This window comes from Bos taurus, chromosome X (genome assembly GCF_002263795.3).
Source record: "Bos taurus isolate L1 Dominette 01449 registration number 42190680 breed Hereford chromosome X, ARS-UCD2.0, whole genome shotgun sequence".
NCBI classification, from domain to species: domain Eukaryota; kingdom Metazoa; phylum Chordata; class Mammalia; order Artiodactyla; family Bovidae; genus Bos; species Bos taurus.
Window position 1 is genome coordinate 52934611 of NC_037357.1, and position 20080 is coordinate 52954690.

The 20080-nt window shown below is 42.5% G+C and overlaps 1 protein-coding gene across 1 annotated transcript; it reads right to left on the bottom strand.

Moving 5' to 3' along the window:
- Nucleotides 1-1513: 1513 nt before the first annotated feature.
- Nucleotides 1514-1797, bottom strand: LOC112445061 (pancreatic progenitor cell differentiation and proliferation factor-like). Its single transcript, XM_024988562.2, has 2 exons — nucleotides 1677-1797; nucleotides 1514-1641 (listed from the first exon to the last, which is right to left on the bottom strand). The coding sequence occupies exons 1-2, from the start codon at nucleotides 1795-1797 to the stop codon at nucleotides 1541-1543; spliced, it is 222 nt and encodes a 73-aa protein (XP_024844330.1). The 3' UTR covers nucleotides 1514-1540.
- Nucleotides 1798-20080: the final 18283 nt, after the last annotated feature.

The following is a 20080-nucleotide window of genomic DNA, read 5'->3' on the forward strand; positions in this document are numbered from 1 at the left end:
TGCTAGGTACATAAATTATTTATTCCTCTCATCAGTTCTCTATTATTCCAACCTTAGAGAGAAGAATGCAGAAGACATAAAAGTTATGTAACTTTCCCAGGAACAAACAGATGGAATAAACAACTGGCAGAGCTAGGATTGGAAGCCAGATTGCTCTAACACTAGCATCCAAGCGCTTCACCATTGTATTAATCTTGCCAGAACAAGGGCTTTAGAGTCAGACAGACTTCATATCCTAACTTTTTTTTTTTTTCATTATTTTATTTTATTTTGTTATTTTTTTAAAATTTTATTTTATTTTTAAACTTTACAATATTGTATTAGTTTTGCCAAATATTGAAATGAATCTGCCACAGGTACACCTGTGTTCCCCATCCTGAACCCTCCTCCCTCCTCCCTCCCCATACCCTCCCTCTGGGTTGTCCCAGTGCACCAGCCCCAAGTGTCCAGTATCGTGCATCAAACCTGGACTGGTGAATCGTTTCATACATGATATTATACATGTTTCAATGCCATTCTCCCAAATCTCCCCACCCTCTCCCTCTCCCACAGAGTCCATAAGACTGATCTATACATTAGTGTCTCTTTTGCTGTCTCGTACACAGGGTTATTGTTACCATCTTTCTAAATTCCATATATATGCGTTAGTATTCATTTTTTGACCATGGGCAACAGCTGTCTTATCTTTATTTATATATTTATTTTCTTCATCTTTAAATGGAAATAATAGTAACCAATTCCTAGGATTAACGGGATGATCAAATAAGATCATCCATTTAAGTTATTTAGCATATTACTTGGTACAGAATAAAGACTCAATAAATAAAAGCCACCAAAAGGGGGATGGTTTATAATATATTACATCTATCAATGTGCTTCAGCAAAAGGCTTGGTTCCATCTTATGCTACCCAGCAATATCTGGTTCATGACTTGGTGCTTCTATACATCTTTACATGGGAAGTAAAATGAAAGTATACTTTTTACTTTGAGATGAAGGCATTTTTCCTTCTAATTCTAAACATTTTAATTGTCAAAGGCACAACAGGTTTGATGTGGAAATTTCAAATCCACTCATCCATAAAGCTTCTTGATTTTTCATCCTAAGAACTAACTTCTCAGACACTTGAAAACTAGAGCCGGGTGATTCTGGGAAATCTTTTCTGGAGTTGAAAGTGAAGACGTATTTGTGTGTGTGTGTGCTGACTGCCTGGAGTTTATTGTTTACTTGGTGCAAGGCACAGGGTTATGAGTTGTAAGGAAGGCTCTCCTGTGGCTTGAAAAGTAGAGAGTGGGGTTCTCTCAACTTCCTTTTTGATGTTTTGCTGTTTTGATATTAAAAACCGAACTGCTTCCATTGGCTGCAACCTGCTTAGTCTTGGGGAGGGGACAAGAAGGGAAGGGTTCTGATGAGCCTAGCACCTTGGAAGGAAGCCTAGCAGTTGGTGGTGATCACTCAGGACATGGGCCTGCAGTTGGTTTTGCCAGGCTGGCCACTGGGCTGCTGCTTCCCCATGGCTTCCTGAGCCAGGTCACAGGTGATCATGCCGGTGGAAACCTGGGCAGACTCTGAGTGCTCTGGGAACTCCAACACTGTGGCCATGAATGGGAGAGTGGACTTCCCGAAGAAACAGCTGGTCCACTAGTGTCCTGGGTCTGCTTTGGGGAGATCCGAGTGGTGGGGGTGGTTCCCCAGGGTATTTGGCACTTCCACATGAGCTGTTACTGGAAGTCGAGCACAAGTGATGGTTGTAGTCATGAGTGGCCATGAGCGAGCCACTGGAGAGGATGGCTATCATGTTCTTGCATGCGCCCTGGTGGTGACCTCAGCGTTGACCCCTCGTGGGCCTCTGCTCGGGATCACTGATGGTGGGGACTGGGGTGCTAGGCCACAGAACCCATCTGCATAAGAGAAAGCAGGCGGTCGCTCCATGAACCAGACATGCAGGGCCAAGATGTATGTTTGAGAAAGTCGTGGGATGGTGTAAACATTTTATAAATTTGATCACTCACCAACTACCCCACCATACCCCGGGGAGATGGTATAATGGGAGGGTACTTTCAAGCTCTCCTATTCATTTCCCACCAGTTATTAGCACCTACAGATTCCCAAGTGTCTTAGGGATGATGGGTGAAGAACAAAAGTGCGTGGGCTAAACAAAGTGGTTATAGAATATCCTGAACAGAAGCAACTAATTTCTGGAAAGATATCTCCTATGTTCTGGGAGCCAAAAAGGTAGGGGCCAAGGACAGGCCTGCTAATTTTTACTGGCCTCAGGGGTAGAAGGTTAAGGGCCGAGAGCACAAGGGTCCGTATAAGGACAATACTTGCACAGCTTTCACTTAGCTAATATACTAGCTTGCTACAGTTGCTAAAAATAATTAATACCAACTCAGTAGTTTACAAGGCTTCCCTGGTGGCTCAGTGGTGAAGAATCTGTGTGCTAAGCAAGAGACTCGGGTTTGATCCCTGAATTGCGAAGATCCCCTGTAGATGGAAATGGCAACCCACTTCAGTATTCTTGCCTGGGAAATCCATGGACAGAGGAGCCTGGTGGGCTACAGTCCATGGGCTGGCAAAGACCTGGACATGACTTAGCAACTAATAGCAGCAGCAGCCCCCACCTTCATTTTCAAAGCCAGCAAGGCCATTCAGAGTTCTTTTCACATCTCATCATTCTCACCTACCCTTCTGCCTTCCTCTTTCTAATTTTAAGGGCCCTTGTGCTTACATTGGACCCACCCAGATAATCCAGATCATCTCCTTACTTTAAAGTCAGCTGATTAACCTAACAGAAGCAGAAGATATTAAGAAGAGGTGACAAGAACACACAGAACTATATAAAAAAGATCTTCATGACCCAGATAACCACGATGGTGTGATCACTCACCTAAAGCCAGACATTCTGGGATTCGAAGTCAAGTGGGCCTTAGGAAACATCATTACAAACAAAGCTAGTGGAGGTGATGGAATTCCAGTTGAGCTATTTCAAATCCTAAAAGATGATGCTGTGAAAGTGCTGCACTCAATATGCCAGCAAACTTGGAAAACTCAGCAGTGGCCACAGGACTGGAAAAGGTCAGTTTTCATTCCAATCCCAAAGAAAGGCAATGCCAAAGAATGTTCAGACTACTGCACAATTGGACTCATCTCACACGCTAGCAAAGCAATGCTCAAAATTCTCCAAGCCAGGCTTCAACAGTACGTGAACTGTGGACTTCCAGATGTTCAAGCTGGATTTAGAAAAGTCAGAGGAACCAGAGATCAAATTGCCAACATCCATTGGATCACTAAAAAAGCAAGAAAGTTCCAGAAAAATGTCTATTTCTGCTTTATTGACTATGCCAAAGCCTTTGACTGTGTGGATCACAACAAACTGGAAAATTCTTCAAGAGATGGGAATACCAGACCACCTGACCTGCCTCCTGTGAAATCTGTATGCAGGTCAAGAAGCAATAGTTAGAACTGGACATGGAACAACAGATTGGATCCAAATCGGGAAGGGAGTATGTCAAGGCTGTATATTGTTACCCTACTTATTTAACTTCTATGCAGAGTACATCATGTGAAATGCCAGGCTGCATAAACACAAGCTGGAATCAAGATGGCCAAGAGAAATATCAATAACGTCAGATAAACAGATGACACCACCCATATGGCATAAAGTGAAGAACTAAAGAGCCTCTTGATGAAAGTGAAAGAAGACAGTGAAAAAGTTGGGTTAAAACTCAACATTCAGAAAACTAAGATCATGGCATCTGGTCCCATCACTTCATGGCAAATAGATGGGGAAACAATGGAAACATTGGAACAGTGTCAGACTTCATTTTTTTGGGCTCCAAAATCACTGCAGATGGTGACTGCAACCATGAAATTAAAAGGTGCTTGCTCCTTGGAGGAAAAGCTATGACCAACCTAGACAGCATATTAAAAAGCAGAGATGTTACTTTGCCAACAAAGGTCCATCTAGTCAAACCTATGGTTTTTCCAGTAGTCATGTATGGATGTGAGAGTTGGACTATAAGGAAAGCTGAGCACCAAAGAATTGATGCTTCTGAAGAAGATTCTAGAGAGTCCCTTGGACTGCAAGGAGATCCAACCAGTTCATCCTAAAGGAAATCAGTCCTGAATATTCATTGGAAGGACTGATGCTGAAGCTGAAACTCTAATACTTTTGCCACCTGTTGCGAAGAGCTGACTCATTTGAAAAGACCCTGATGCTGGGCAAGATTGAAGGCAGGAGGAGAAGGGGACGACAGAGGATGAGATGGTTGGATGGAATCACTGATTCAATGGACATGAGTTTGAGTAAGCTCCAGGAGTTGGTGAAGCACAGGCAAGCCTGGTGTGCTGCAGTCCATGGGATCGCAAACAGCCAGACACGACTGAGCGACTGAACTTAACTGAACTGATTAACAACCTTAATTCTATCTTCTGCCTCAATTCTCCTTTGGCATGTAACATAGCATATTCACAAATTCCAGGGAATAGGACAAGTTCCAAGGATTATGGACATCTTTGGGAGGAGCTATTATTGTGCTTACCCAGCTGCTGAATGTTAGAAAGAGAACTGGCTCCTCTTTCTAAAGAGAGACTAAATTAGGGAATAGTTGTGGGACTTCAGCAATACTTGCAGACTATTTAAGTTTCAGGTGTGATTTGTAAAATGGAAAATGGCCTGCTATACACCTACTCTTGAATGGAAAAACAGCATAATTGTAAAGAAGACAATTTGTTCCCAATGATTTTCTAACTTTTTAACATGGTTTTGATTAAAAGAGGAAAATAAGCAAGAAAACCAAAAAATAGTCTTAGCCGTAATAAGTAAGATTCATCTCACCATGAATTAGAGCAGGCTACAAAGCAATAATCTTTAAGACTGTGGTGCTGCTTAAAGGTGAAATATTTGTCAATGGAACAGACGAGAGAGGTTGGAAATAGCTTTTAGCATATATAACATTAATAGATGTCAAATATGCACCCTAAAACAGTGAGCAAAATATTTTTAGTAAGCAAGGAGTTTGGAACAACTGGATAGCAATGCAGAAAAAAATAAACTTAGAACTATACATCTCCTCGGAGAAGGCAATGGCAACCCACTCCAGTACTCTTGCCTAGAGAATCCCATGGACGGAGGAGCCTGGTAGGCTACAGTCCATGGGGTCGCTAAGAGTCGGACATGACTGAGGGACTTCACTTTCACTTTTCTCTTTCATGCACTGGAGAAGGAAATGGCAACCCACTCCAGTATTCTGAATACCAGGGACAGAGGAGCCTGTTGGGCTGCTATCTATGGGGTCACACAGTGTCGGACACGACTGATGCGACTTAGCAGCAGCAGCAGCATACATCTACTATAGGGCACAACTGATCTCAGCTGGGATTTTCAGTGAGTTAAAATCAGCTAAAATCAAATCTAAAGGCTAGAAGAGACAACTCTTTTTTTTTTGGCCATGCCAGGCAGCATACAGGATCCCTGATGGGATTGAACCTGCACCCCCTCTGCCGTAGGGGTACAGTCTTAACCACTGAACTGCCAGGGAAGTCCCCTAGACAGCTCTTCATTAGCACAATTATTTGATAATGTACAATTCCAACTGTGGGGAAGAGGATAGACAATTTGCAGAACAAAAAGTGCCTAGCATAAATCAATACTTGAAAAAAATAGTTAAACCCTCTTGGCTCAGCTGATAAAGGATCTTCCTGCAATGCTGGAAACCTGGGTTCAATCCTTGGGTTGGGAAGATCCCCTGGAGAAGGGAAAAGCTACCCACTCCAGTATTCTGGCCTGGAGAATTCCATGGACTGTATAGACCATGGGGTCACAAAGTCAGACACGACTGAGCAACTTTCACTTTCATGGGACAAGGAAGTAAAAATACAAAAAATGTACTAATTTATACCTATTTAATTGTTATGAAAGATAAAATTCAATATTCGTAAGGCTAGGGGAAACCATATTGTTGGAAGTGGTGATCATAATAACCACAGTAGCCAACTCACCTTCCACATAACACTTCTGTGCAGGGAGACTTTGTTTCTCTCATTTAATAATGGAGGAATCTGTGAATCAGAGAGATGAGGTAACCAGTCAACCCTCAGATGGCCAGCATAGGCAGAAGCAGCTTAATCAAACTTTGTTGAAGTCCAAACCTTGCGTTTTTAACTAAAACTCCTTCTACAGCAATATGTAACTAGAGCAATGAAAAAATTCTTAGTCTCTGATTGACATATTCCAAGCCCATAAATTAAGCCTGAGAAAATAATGTTGGAAAAAAAAAACTTTCTGTCTACATCTACCTATGCCCACAAGTCAGTCAGTCAGTTCAGTCGCTCAGTTGTGTCCGACTCTTTGTGATCCCCAAAAGATGTGTATTAATTCAACAAATACCTATTGATTTCTCATTATCTACCAAGGGGAAAAACTATAAGCAAATTCCAATACATGAATGCAAGCATGGAAAAATATTTATGAAATGATGTTAAAGGAAAAAAACAATTGACCACACTATTGGATATCCTCTATGCAGAAACAACAGGGTGAGATTCAAGAGCTAAGTTGAATCAGAAAAGTTTTGTGACGTGGGAGGGCAATTGTGGGAAATTTCTAATAAGAATGTTTTCAGTGGGGAAACTTGTCAGTTGACCTTCATGAAACCAGTCTGTTTTCGTGTTGATTGTGTATAAAAGCCAACTTTGCAAAAATGGTTGGTCCACGTGCCATAAGGTTGGTGGGTAAGAACTTTAGTCCCAGGAAAAACACCCCCTCTGAGTAGCAAGGTGCTTACCTGGTTTCCTGGAAGCAGACTGTGCTTCTTCAATGGGAAGCGAGGGGTGGCCAGAGCATGTAGGCAGGCAGGCTCAGGTGACCAGTGGAGGCTTGCTTGCTGGGGTTTGGGGGTGGGGGGCAGGGGAGTGGGGATTGGCGAAGGGGTGGAGTGGGTTTTCCAGTGGAATCTCAGCTCAGCCCAGAGGATGGAATCATCTTTTTTACACAGTCACTATATAGATTCTTTTTTCACTGAAGTTAAACCACTGTGTGTCATGGGCTATGGGAGTGGGGCACTTGGCTTCCATTCATTACTCACCTTGCAATTTGAGACTCTTTAGAGGTCATGGCTGGCACTCAGAGCCCCCAGGCAGAGGTCTGAGAGTGGGACTAAAGGTGTGGGATGGGGATGGGAGTGGGTTGGGAATGGGATTGGGGAGTGGGGAAGGAGAAGGGTGGGGAGGCCAGGGGGAGGGAGGAGGGGGACCTTTGTCCATTTGAATATGTGGGTCCTTTCCAATTATGCCATTAACTGTTTAAGCGATTGCAAGACTAAAAAAAGTTTTTAACCACTAACCTGTTTTGGGGGTTTCCTTGGTGGCTCAGCAGTAAAGAATTCACCTGCAAGGCAGGAGCCACAAGTTCAATCCCTGGGTCGGGAAGATCCCCTGGAGAAAGCATGGCAACCCACTCCAGTATTCTTGTCTGGAGAATTCCATGGAGGGAAGAGCCTGACGGGCTACAGACCATGGGGTCACAGAGGGCCAGACAGGACTAAGCGACTAAGTACACACTGCTCGCACTAGTAGTTAGGACTCTGAGCTTTCACTGCTGAGGGCCTGGGTTCAATCCCTGGTCTAGTCCTTGAACTGAAATCCCACAGGCTGCGTGGTCAAAAAAAAAAAAAAGAGAGAGAGAGAGAGAGAGACAGTTTAATACAAAGAAAAGGGAGTGGAAGTGACTTAGCACGCACACCACTTTTCACTGTTGTTGTTGTTAGATGTAAAACAACATCGTTGGTGCAATGGAGGAATAAGAAAATAGGGTACTCAGTGGACAGAAATTTCAGGTGCTCTTTGTGTGGGCAAGCTAAGTCCCCTCAGTTGTGTCTGACTGTGATCCCATGGACTGTAGCCCACCAGGCTTCTCTGTCCATGGGATTCTCCAGGCAAGAATACTTCCAGGCAAGAACTCCTCCAGGGGATCTTCCAGACCCAGGGATCGAACCTGCATTTAATACTCCTACATTGCCAGGTGGGTTCTTTACCACTAGCACCACCTGGGAAGCTTACTGTGCAAATAAGGAATATAAGGGCTTCCCTGGTGGCTCAGATGGTAAAGAACCTGCCAGCAATGAAGGAAACTCAGATTCAATCCTTGGGTCAGGAAAATTCCCTGGAGATGGGAATGGCTACCCACTCCTGTATTTTTGCCTGGAGAATTCCATGGACAGAGGAGCCTGGCGTCCATGGGGTCACAAACAGTCGGACATGACTGAAGCGACTGAGCATGCACATGCTGACCCCTGAGACTTTCCCTAAATGATTATAAAAAGCAGAGCACAATGAAACCCACAGGAAAAATAAAACAGGAAAATTAAATTAAAAAAAAAAAAAAACTTTTAAAGAGAAGAGGGAAAAAAGACTTCCCTGGCAATTTGTTTTTTCCTGTAATAAATATAGAGTCCTGATAAACTGAAGTTCCCTGGAAATGTCATGTTATTCAATTGAGAGGATGGAGTATAATAGGGCTTCCCTAGTAGCTCAGATGGTAAAGAATCTCCCTGCAATGCTGGAGACCTAGATTTGATCCCTGGGTGGGGAAGATCCCCTGGAGAAGGAAATTGCTACCCACTCCAGTATTCTTGTCTGGAGAATTCCATGCACAGAGGAGCCTAGTGGGCTACAGTCCCTGGGCTCACAAAGAGTCAGATATGACTGAGTGACTAACACACACATGGTGTATAATATTATAAAGCTGTTATTTGGGAGAACACACTATACTTGTGCAGAGGTTCCTGAAATGTAGCAGGGGAGGTATTAACAGAGTTATTAAAAATATTGTTTGATTTTTGCCAGTAAATAGAGGCAAAAATGGTTCCTTATGGTTCACAGGGGACAAAATGATAAGGAGGATTAGGGTGGACTTTGGTTTCTGACCTTGACTTTACTTGTTGCCAGGATAGCAACCTCATGACTTGTGAAGATGACTTCCTCATCTCTTCATGTCCCACATGTTTACTAAGATCACAGCTAGTAACCAGCTTCATTACTTTCTGTTTGGAATGAATGGATTGATCATTCTTCCTTTTTTAAAATTAATTTTTATTGAAGTATAGTTGATTTACTGTGCTGTATTATTTTCAGGTGTACAGCAAAGTGAATCAGTTATACATATGCATGTATCCACTCTTTTTATTATTTTCCCATATATGTAGGTCATTATAGAGTATTGAGTAGAATTTCCTGTGCCATATATTGATAGTAGGTCCTTGTCACTTATCTTTTTTATGTATGTGTATGCCAAGTCTCTTCAATCATGTCTGACCCTGTGCAACCCTATGGACTAGCCTGCTAGGCGCCTCAGTCCATGGGATTCTCCAAGCAAGAATATTGGAGTGGGTTGCCATGCTCTCCTCCAGGGCATCTTCCTGACCAAGGGATGGAACCAGTGTCTCTTATGTCTCCTGCATTGGCAGGCAGATTCTTTACCACTAGTGTCACCTGGGGAGCTCCATTTTATGTATCATAATGTGTATATGCCAATCCCAATCTCCCAATTTATCACTCCCTACAACTTTCCCCTTGGTAACCATAAGTTTGTTTTCTACATCTGTGACTCTATTTCTGTTTTGTAAATAAGTTCACTTTTATTGTTTTTATAAGATTCCACATATAATCGTTATCATATGATATTTGTCTTTCTCTGCCTGAGTTACTTCACTTATTATGATGATCTCTAGGTCCATCCATGTTGCTGCAAATGACACTATTTTGTTCCTTTTTATGGCTGAGTAATATTCCACTGTATATATGTACCACATATTTGTTACCCGTTCTTTTGTCAATGGAGATTTAGATAACTTCCATGTCCTAGCTATTGTAAATACTGCTGCAGTGAATATTGGGGTGCATGTATCTTTTTGAATTATTATTTTTTCCAGATATATGCCCAGGAAAGGGATTGTTGGATCATATTTTAATTTTTTTTAAGGAACCTCCATACTGTTCTCCATAGTGGCTTACGAATTTACATTCCTAACAGCAGTGCTAGAGGGTTTCCTTTTCTCCACACCCTCTCCAGCATTTATTGTTTGTAAATTTTTTGATGATGGCCATTTTGATCCGTGTGAGGTGATACCTCATTGCAGTTTTGATTTGCATTTCTCTAATAATTAGTGATGTTGAACATCTTTCCATGTGAGTTTTGGACATCTGTATGTCTTCTTTGTAGAAATGTCTAGATCTTACATCCATATTTTGATTTTTTTTATATTGAGCTGTATGTACTGTTCGTGTATTTTTTAGATTAATTCCTTGTCAATTGCTTCATTTGCAAATATTTTCTCCCATTCTGTGGGTTGTCTTTTTGTCTTGTTTATGGTTTCCTTGCTGTGCAAAAGATTTTAAGTTTAATTAGGATAGAAAATCCAGAGATAAACCCACACACCTATGTCACCTAATCTATGACAAAGGAAGCACGAATATACAATGAAGAAAAGACAGTCTTATCAATAAGTGGTACTGGGAAAACTGGACAGCTACATGTAAAAGAAAGAAATCAGAACACTCCCTAACACCATACTCAAATATAAACTCAAAATGGATAAAAGACCTAAATGGAAGGCCAGATACTAGAAAACTCTTTGAGAAAAACATAGGGAGAACACTCTCTGATGTAAATTGCAGCAAGGTCTTTTCCAATCTGCTGCCTAGATTAATGAAAATAAAAACAAAGATAAATGGGACCTAATTAAACTCTTAAACAGAGTGTTAAGCCGAGAGAGTTATGAGGATATAGAATAGTTTCACTTAATGCAAGAACAGATCTGTCCATGCAGATGCCTGAAGTCTAAGCCTTTGTGTTAAATAAACAATAGAAAAACCAACTTAGCACCCTGCAATATTTCTATCTAACTCCCTGTTGGAGTTGCGATTTTGACATGGTAGGTGGACCTATGGAATTCATTGGACATCCCTGGAAAGTTCTTCAGGATAAAATGAAGATATAGAACCACCTTGGGTGTTTTTTTTTCCCCGAGGTGCTGCGGCTGGGGACCTGGGCTAGGGCAATCACAGGGTAGTAGGGCTCCCTCTCTGTGCTGACCTTCCTTCTTTCCTCGTGAATATTTCCATCCTGGTGAGATCCCTTGAGGTGATCATTTGAGTTAAAGGAATGTGGAGATGAGAGGAAAGGAGAAAGAGGGGCTCCCTTATTTTACTTTGTGATGAGTATGAAAGGAGTTATTAAGGACTGATCTGCATATTAACCTGAGTTCTGTTTTTCCTTTCTTTCTTTCTTTTTTTTTTTTTATAAAGCCCAGCTGGCCAGGGCCACCTCCTTGTGCCCACTGGCTACCTCCCAGAGACACTACCCAGCTTCCAGTGCCCACTGACTCCCCAGCTCCCTGCCCCCCAGCAATAGCTCAGAGCTCAGCCATGGACACACATCACCAAGGCCTCTTTTTCCACTCCCGACTTCAAAGCATCTTTTGCTTCATCTCTGTCTCTCTCTTTCAAGGGGAACTGTTCAGACTATTCCTTAATCTCTACTCTGCCCCCTGTTTTTTTTTTTTTTTTCCCTAAACCAAGATTCTTGGGCCAAGAATAGAAAATCGGGTTCCAGCTCTGCACTTCTCAGAGAAGCATTAGTTTTTTTCTGGGGGCTGTGCTTCAGAAGGTTCCAGGTGTATCAATTATCCTGCCCATGCCTGGATGCCACCTCTGCAATCATTTCTGTCCCCTTGTGTGTGAAGCACAACTTAGCATGCTTTCAGAGGGAGTCTTTTGTATTCCTAGAGTCTAAAAATATTTGCATGTAAATGTTGGGAATCCAGACAGTCTCCTTAAGATCTACGCTTTGCACGGGGAGGCATACAAACCATTGGGGTGCATTTGAAAATTAAATTTATACTGTTGCACTTTGGATCCCTGCCCCAGAGCATTGGGGTGACATCTGAGAAGGAGAGAGTGTGACATGGATCAAGGCAAAGCACAAATAACCACATTTCAAAATGAATACTAATTGCATAATGACAGTTTCCAAACTATTAGCCTACTTTACAAAAAAAGTTAATTCAACACAAGCCCAGAACTGGCTGTGGCTTACATGTTGTGCTGCCAGTTGGCAGGCACAGTTTCGCCAGGGGATTGGGGGAAATGAAGGTTATTGTAGTGGAAGCACACTTGGCCTTTTGTGAGGAGGGTACAAACTGCATCACTCTCTCAAGGTCCTAATGTTCCGTGTTCAAGAGTGGACATCAGGATACTGCATACTTTCAGGGGAGGTTGCTTACTTTTCCTAGAGGTAAAATGGCCCAGTACCAAAGCTTGGGAAGGAGACTTGAGTTCATAGTCCCTTGAAGGAAAAGAGTTCTGTGCAGAAAGAGGTGATGAGCATGGAGGAGGTGAACCTGGACTTGCGTGTGCTGCCCTTGGCCAGGAAATCCTGGGCCCGGGGCAGGCTGTGGCCACCCAGAGGCTGACCTTCTCCAGCATGAACTGTGCATGCTACCCAAGGTGGGCCACTCCACTGCTCTGGGGGCCTGTGTTTCCTCATATGCAAAATGAAGGGAGTGGACTAGATGACAGTGAAACTCCCTCCAGTTCAGAGAGAATACCAGGGTCCCTTCCTCTTAGCTGAATGTCCTTCAGAAGAAAAGTGCTCAGTTGGGAAGAGGGGCATGGAATGACTGTCATCACTGTCTTTTTAAAAATGTATATGTATTTTTAGTTGGAGTATAATTGCTTTACAATATTGTGTTGGTTTCTGCCATATATCAAAATGAATCAGCCATAGGTATACATATGTCCTCTCCTTCCTAAATCTCCCTCCCACTTCCCACCCCATCCCATCCCTCTAGGTTGTCACAGAACACGAGATTTGAGCTCTCTGCATCATACAGCAAATTTCCACTGACTAATTTTACATATATTAATATATGTCTTTCAATGCTGCTGCTGCTAAGTCACTTCAGTTGTGTCCGACTCTGTGCAACCCCATAGACAGCAGCCCACCAGGCTCCTCCATCCCTGGGACTCTCCAGGCAAGAACACTGGAATGGGTTGCCACTTCCTTCTCCAATGCATGGATGCATGCTAAGTCGCTTCAGTCATGTCTGACTCTGTGCGACCCCATAGACAGCAGCCCACCAGGCTCCTCTGTCTACAGGATTCTCCAGGCAAGAACACTGTTGTAGGTTGCCAGTTCCTTCTCCAATGCATGACAGTGAAAAGTGAAAGTGAGGTCGCTCAGATGTGTCTAACTCTTCTTGACCCCATGGACTGCAGCCTACCAGACTCCTCGGTCCATGGGATTTTCCAGGCAAGAGTACTGGAGTGGGATGCCATTGCCTTCTCTGTCTTTCAATGCTACTATCTCAGTTTGTCCCACCCTCACCTTGCCTCACCCCCACTACCGTCTCCAAAGTCTGTTCTCTCTATCTGTGTCTGCATTGCTGTCCTGCAAATAGGTTCATCAGTACCATCTTTCTAGCTTCCATATGTATGCTGCTGCTGCTGCTAAGTTGCTTCAGTCGTGTCCGACTCTGTGTGGCCCCATAGACGGCAGCCCACCAGGCTCCCCCGTCCCTGGGTTTCTCCAGGCAAGAACACTGTTGTGGGTTGCCATTTCCTTCTTCAATGCATGAAAGTGAAAAGTGAAAGTGAAGTCGCTCAGTCGTGTCCGACCCTCATCGACTCCATGGACTGCAGCCTACCAGGCTCTTCTGTCCATGGGATTTTCCAGGCAAGAGTACTGGAGTTGGGTGCCATTGCCTTCTCCGATATGTATGCTAGATATACATTAATATACATTGCTTGTCTTTCTCTTTCTGACTTACTTCACTTTGTATAATAGGCTCTAGATTTATCCACCTTATTAGAAATGAGTCAAATGCATTCCTTTTAATGGCTGAGTACTATTCTATTGTGTATATATACCACAACATCTTTATCCATTCAACTGTTGATGGACATCTAGGTTGCTTCCATGTCCTATCTATCGTAAATAGTGCTGTAATGAACATTGGGGTACATGTTTCAATTACGGTTTTCTCAGGGTATATGCCCAGTTGTGGCATAGCTGGGTTATATGGTAGTTTTATTCTTAGTTTTTAAAGAAATCTCTATATTATTCTCTGTAGTGGCTGAATCAATCTGCATTTCCACCAAGAGTGCAAGAGGGTTCCCTTTTTTCCACACCCTTTCCAGCATTTATTGTTTGTAGATTTATTGATGATGGCCATTCTGACTGGTGAAGGTGATAACTCGTTGTAGTTTTGATATGCATTTCTCTGATAATGAGTGATGTTGAGCATCTTTTCATATGTTTATTAGCCAGCCATCTGTATGTCTTCTTTGGAGAAATGTCTGTTTAGGTATTCTGCCCAATTTTTGATTGGGGTGTTTCTCTGGTATTGAGCTTCATAAGCTGCTTGCATACTTTGGAGATTAATCCTTTGTCAGTTGTTTCTTTGCTGTTATTTTCTCCCATTCTGAGGATTGTCTTTTCACCTTATTTATAAAAAACTACCAATGATATTTTTCACAGAACTGGAACAAAAAATTTCACAATTTGTATGGAAACACAAAAGACCCTGAATAGTCAAAGTAATCTTGAGAAAGAAGAATGGAGCTGGAGGAATCAACCTTCCTGACTTCAAACTATACTACAAAGCTATAGTCATCAAGACAAAATACGGTAGTGGCACAAAAACAGAAATACAGACCAATGGAACAAGATAGAAAGCCCAGAGATAAACCTGCACACCTATGGGTAGCTTATCTTTGACAAAGGAAGCAAGGATATACAATGGAGAAAAGATAGTCTCTTCAACAAGTGGTGCTGGGAAAATTGGACAGCTATGTGCAAACAAATGAAATTAGAACACTTCCTAACACTGTACACAAAAATAAATTCAAAATGAATTAAAGACCTAATGTAAGACCGGAAAGTATAAACCTCTTAGAGGAAAACATAGGCAGAACACTCTTTGACATAAATCACAACAAGATCCTCCATGACCCACCTCCCAGAGTAATGGAAATAAAAACAAAAATAAACAAATGGGTCCAATTAAACTAAAAGCTTTGGCACAGTGAAGGAAACTATAAACATCACTGTCTTTTGACTGCAGGACTTGTGAATGTTTGTCTCATTTGCCAAATTAATGTGACCTTGTGTGGATGTATATTAAAAGAAAATGAGAAAGTATCCGCTAAGAAGAGGAACTGTCTGAGGTAAGGGTTCATTCTCTTTGGGATGTTCTCTTCCCTTGACTAGTTGGGAAGGAGCATGAGGAAAACCTCAAATGAATCCCCAAATGATAATTTTGTGCAGCATTCTTAGGAAGGAGGTATGTGGTGAGGGTTACATTGTGACATGATTTGCCTCCAGCAAGTGTCCGTCCACTCAAGGTTTGAGAATCCCTGTCTATGTACCAGTTCATTTTTTCTGTATTTTATTAGACATTTTTTAAATTTGTTTTTTAATTGGAGGAAAATTGCTTTACAATGCAGTGTTGGTTTCTGCTGTACAACAGCGTGAATCAGCCATACACACACACACACACACACACACACACACACACACATATGTATCTGGAGATTCCCAGGTGGCCCAGCTGGTAAAGAATCTGCCTGCATTGCAAGAGACCTGGGTTTGATCCCTGGGTTGGGAAGATCTCCTGGAGGAAGGCATGGCCACCCACTCCAGTATTCTTGCCTGGAGAATCCCCATGGTCAGAGGAACCCTTCGGGCTACAGTCCATGGGGTCCCAAAGAGTCAGACACAACTGAGTGACTAAGCACAGCACAGCATATATATATATATATATATATATATATATATGTATATCCCCTCCCTCTTGAGTCTCCCTGCCCTCTCCTATCCCGTCCCTCTAGGTTATCACAGAGTGCCAAGCTGGGCTCCCTGTGTTATATAGCAGCTTCCCGCTAGCTATCTATTTTATACATGGTAGTATACATATGTACCACTTTATACCAATTTCTCCACTTCCATCAATAGAAGGCTCTGGGTTACAGGACTCAAATTAGACAAAGTAGGATCTACCAATCAGAAAATACAGGGAAGAATTCTTGTATTTTACATGATCATTTTACTTTCAGGTTTTCATCAATTCTGAGAGTCATACTGGCACTAAATGTCTGAGTGGGAAAACAGAATATACATATGTGCTCAGAGCATGCCCACTTTAGGCATATTACCCTATGTTAGGAATTCAAGCTAAGGCCCAATTGTTCTTTTGAAAACAATTTAGATTAAACTCTGTTCTCCTTTAAAAAATGCACTCACAGCAATGTTAACTCTTTGTTGAAAAAGGCAGTTTTCACACCAATCTCAAGGAAGATCCTTGTATTCTCAACCAAATAATTATTCCTAGTCTTTCCCTACTGTGCCCACTTTCCCTAAGTACTTGTAGTCTGAAGGATGGCTGAGATTTTGATTCTTAGGCTCTACCAAGTTGGACCTCCAAGGTTTTGACTAGATTTGTTTGAAACAAGATCCAGTTTACATAAATCTAATTCTAATTTTAAAAAAAACACAAACTTTCTTTTCCCACAAATATCTCATACCTTCTCCCTGCTTAATTTGACCATGAAAATGACTATTGTGGAAGTTGTCATGTGTTTATCAGTGTGAAATAACTTTAGAAAGAGCACATCCAGAATTATTACTGTAAAATGCTGAAACTCTTACACATCTTTTGAGATTATGTTTTTAAAACTTGTCAGCCCGGGGCTTCCCTGGTGACTCAGTGGTAAAGAATCTGCCTGCCAATGTGGGAGACACAGGTTCGATCCTTGAATTGGGAGGATCCCCCATGCTACAGAGAAATTAAGCCCTGTGCCACAACTATTGGGCTTGTTCTCTAGAGCCCAGGAGCCTTAACTACTGAGCCCCTGTGCTGCAACTACTGAAACCCGCCTGCCCTAGACCCCATACTCCGCACAACAGAAGCCACCACAATGAGAAGCCCGTGCACCACAAAAGAGTAGCCCCCTGCTCTCTGCAACTAGAGAAAAGCCTGTGCAGCAATGAAAAACCAGCACAGCCAAAAATAAAGAAATAAAATTATTTTAAAAAACCTGTCAGCCAAAGCTGCCACCTTTATAGGTCTTTACATACCATCTGTCTCAGGTAAATGAAATGATTAGCCCATAGTCAATTTCTAATAATTTTTAATACATCAAAATAATTTCATTGCAAGTGGATTCTTTACAGTCTGAGCTACCAGGGAAGCCCCTTTCTTATATTAGGATAAGTAATTTCTGATCTATGCTTTGGAGATTTTTGAAATGCACTTAAGAGGATGTTCTTTGTGAGATTATTTTAAAAGACCTCTCCTTTTTAAAACCTAGACTGAGGGGAACCTATCATACCCAGAAACATTTTGCATATTCCTCTGCCCCCATCCCACCATTCTTCTTTAAATCATCTGGCACCTGGAAGAAATATATATGTTTTTTAAAATAGTATATTTGTCTTTTGAAGACCTCTGCTTATGGGAATAGGTATTTACTTTTTTGCTTCTTCCAGGCAGACTGAGATGAAAAAATGTCCTGTCTGTTTGTCAGACTGGATCTGAGACTGAACTGTAGGATTTGTACCCTGGGTACTATTTGAGTCTTGGGATGGCAAGGCTCTATGGGGTCCTGGAGCTTTGATTTTTACAGACCCTGTAGTTCCAAGAGGACTTAAAGCATTGAGGAACCTGTTGTTTAACAAGAAGAAAAGGGGGCAAAAATGAGAAATGAAGATGGTTGTTTCAAAATCATTGGGTGAAGATGGCAATGGGCATGCACTGTCACATCCTGGATGTCCCTCACTCCGAACAGGGGCTGGGGCCTCTACAGTAGCGATGACCTCCTTGCTGCAGGAGTCTCACATTTGATACAACCCCTTTACTGATGTTTGGTATCTGTATGTGTGAAGGGAAGGAAGAAAGGAATGAAAAGTATTGGACAAGTCAAGAAACACCTGGAGTAACAGGCAAATTTGGCCTTGGACTATGGAATGAAGCAGGGCAAAGACTAATAGAGTTTTGCCAAGAAAATGCACTGGTCATAACAAACACCCTCTTCCAACAACACAAGAGAAGACTCTATACATGGACATCACCAGATGGTCAACACCGAAATCAGACTGATTATATTCTTTGCAGCCAAAGATGGAGAAGCTCCATACAGTCAGCAAAAACAAGACCAGGAGCTGACTGGGGCTCAGACCATGAACTCCTTATTGCCAAATTCAGACTTAAATTGAAGAAAGTAGGGAAAACCACTAGACCATTCAGGTATGACCTAAATCAAATCCCTTATGATTATACAGTGGAAGTGAGAAACAGATTTAAGGGCCTAGATCTGATAGGTAGAGTGCCTGATGAACTATGGAATGAGGTTCCTGATATTGTACAGGAGACAGGGATCAAGACCATCTCCATGGAAAAGAAATGCAAAAAAGCAAAATGGCTGTTTGGGGAGGCCTTACAAATATCTGTGAAAAGAAGAGAAGCGAAAAGGAAAGGAGAAAAGGAAAGATATAAACATCTGAATGCAGAGTTCCAAAGAATAGCAAGGAGAGATAAGAAAGCCTTCTTCAGTGATCAATGCAAAGAAATAGAGGAAAACAACAGAATGGGAAAGACTAGGGATCTCTTCAAGAAAATCAGAGATACCAAAGTAATATTTCATGCAAAGATGGGCTTGATAAAGGACAGAAATGGTATGGACCTAACAGAAGCAGAAGATATTAAGAAGAGATGGCAAGAATACACAGAAGAACTGTACAAAAAAGATCTTCACGATCCAGATAATCTCCATGCTCTGATTATCACGGGACTCGTTTTTTAAAGAAGTGATTTTTTTTTTTTTTTTTTTGCCACGCTAAGCGGCTTGTGGGAATCTTCTGATCTTACTTCCCCGACCAGGAGTGGAACCTGTGCCCGCTACAGTGGCAGCACGGAGTCAACCACTGGACGGCCAGGGAAGTCCCAAAGAAGTGATTCTTATAACATGAAGGACGTTAAAACGTCCTGGGACACCTGCAAATACTTCTTGGCCGAAGAACCAGAGTCTTCATTCGTGGCTTGGCCCCTTTTAATTTATTTGACACATCCGTAGGGAAAACAGATCAGTAGTATAATTCTAGATAAATGGAGGGAGAGAAGAGGAGCGGAAATGGTAGTGGGGAATGCCTGCACTTCTGCCAGGTATACAGTACCGCCCCGGAATTAGGCGCGCTTTAGGCGCCTGCAAAGCGGGGTTCCTTAAGATGCGCAGCAACCTAACACAGCAAATGTTGCCTGCGCCAGGAGCTGGTGGAAGGGGCCCGTGCAGCACAGGCATTCTTGGATACACTAAGCACTCGGCAGGCTTTTACACTTGAACTCTGTCGTGGGTTCATTACTAAAAATCTGAAGTCATTGGAGCTTTCATAAGAGGCGTGTGGGACATCCTGCAGCTTGCATCTGAGCACCTGGACTATGTTGCAAACTCAAACAGTAAACTCCAGCTCCCGAAATGCACGGTGGGATCTGATTTCAAAAACCCCGTGCAAAAAAAAAAAAAAAACCACGGGCAAACAGCCTCCAAGCTTATCATTTCGTCCTAACCACTAGCCAGATTCTTGGACTTTGCGGATTTTGCGCGCGAATGGAGCAGAATCATATAGTCCCATCCATTCCTCCAACTTCTGCTCAGAGCCCAATGCAAGAATAACTTCACCCTACTTTGCTTGGTTTGCTGGGGGTTCCGCGTCGTCCCTACCCCTACCTCTCCACCTTTTCCTCTGGGAAAACAAACCGAGTGGCATTGGTGAATTGCGCGAGGGTTGGGCGGACGAAGCCAAAGTTTTATCCACCCCACCCCTGACCCCAAATGGCTCTCGCAATCCAGCACAGCCCCTTCCTCCAACCAGACATTTCGTCCAAGTTGGAAGCAGTCGATGAAACTACAAGTTGGAGTCATGGTTCCCGGAACAAGAGTATCCACTACCAGCACCACTCTCACGTGCACTCGCCCTAGTTTACTTCCACGCCCTGGTCCCAACCGCAGACCCGTGGGGCCACACC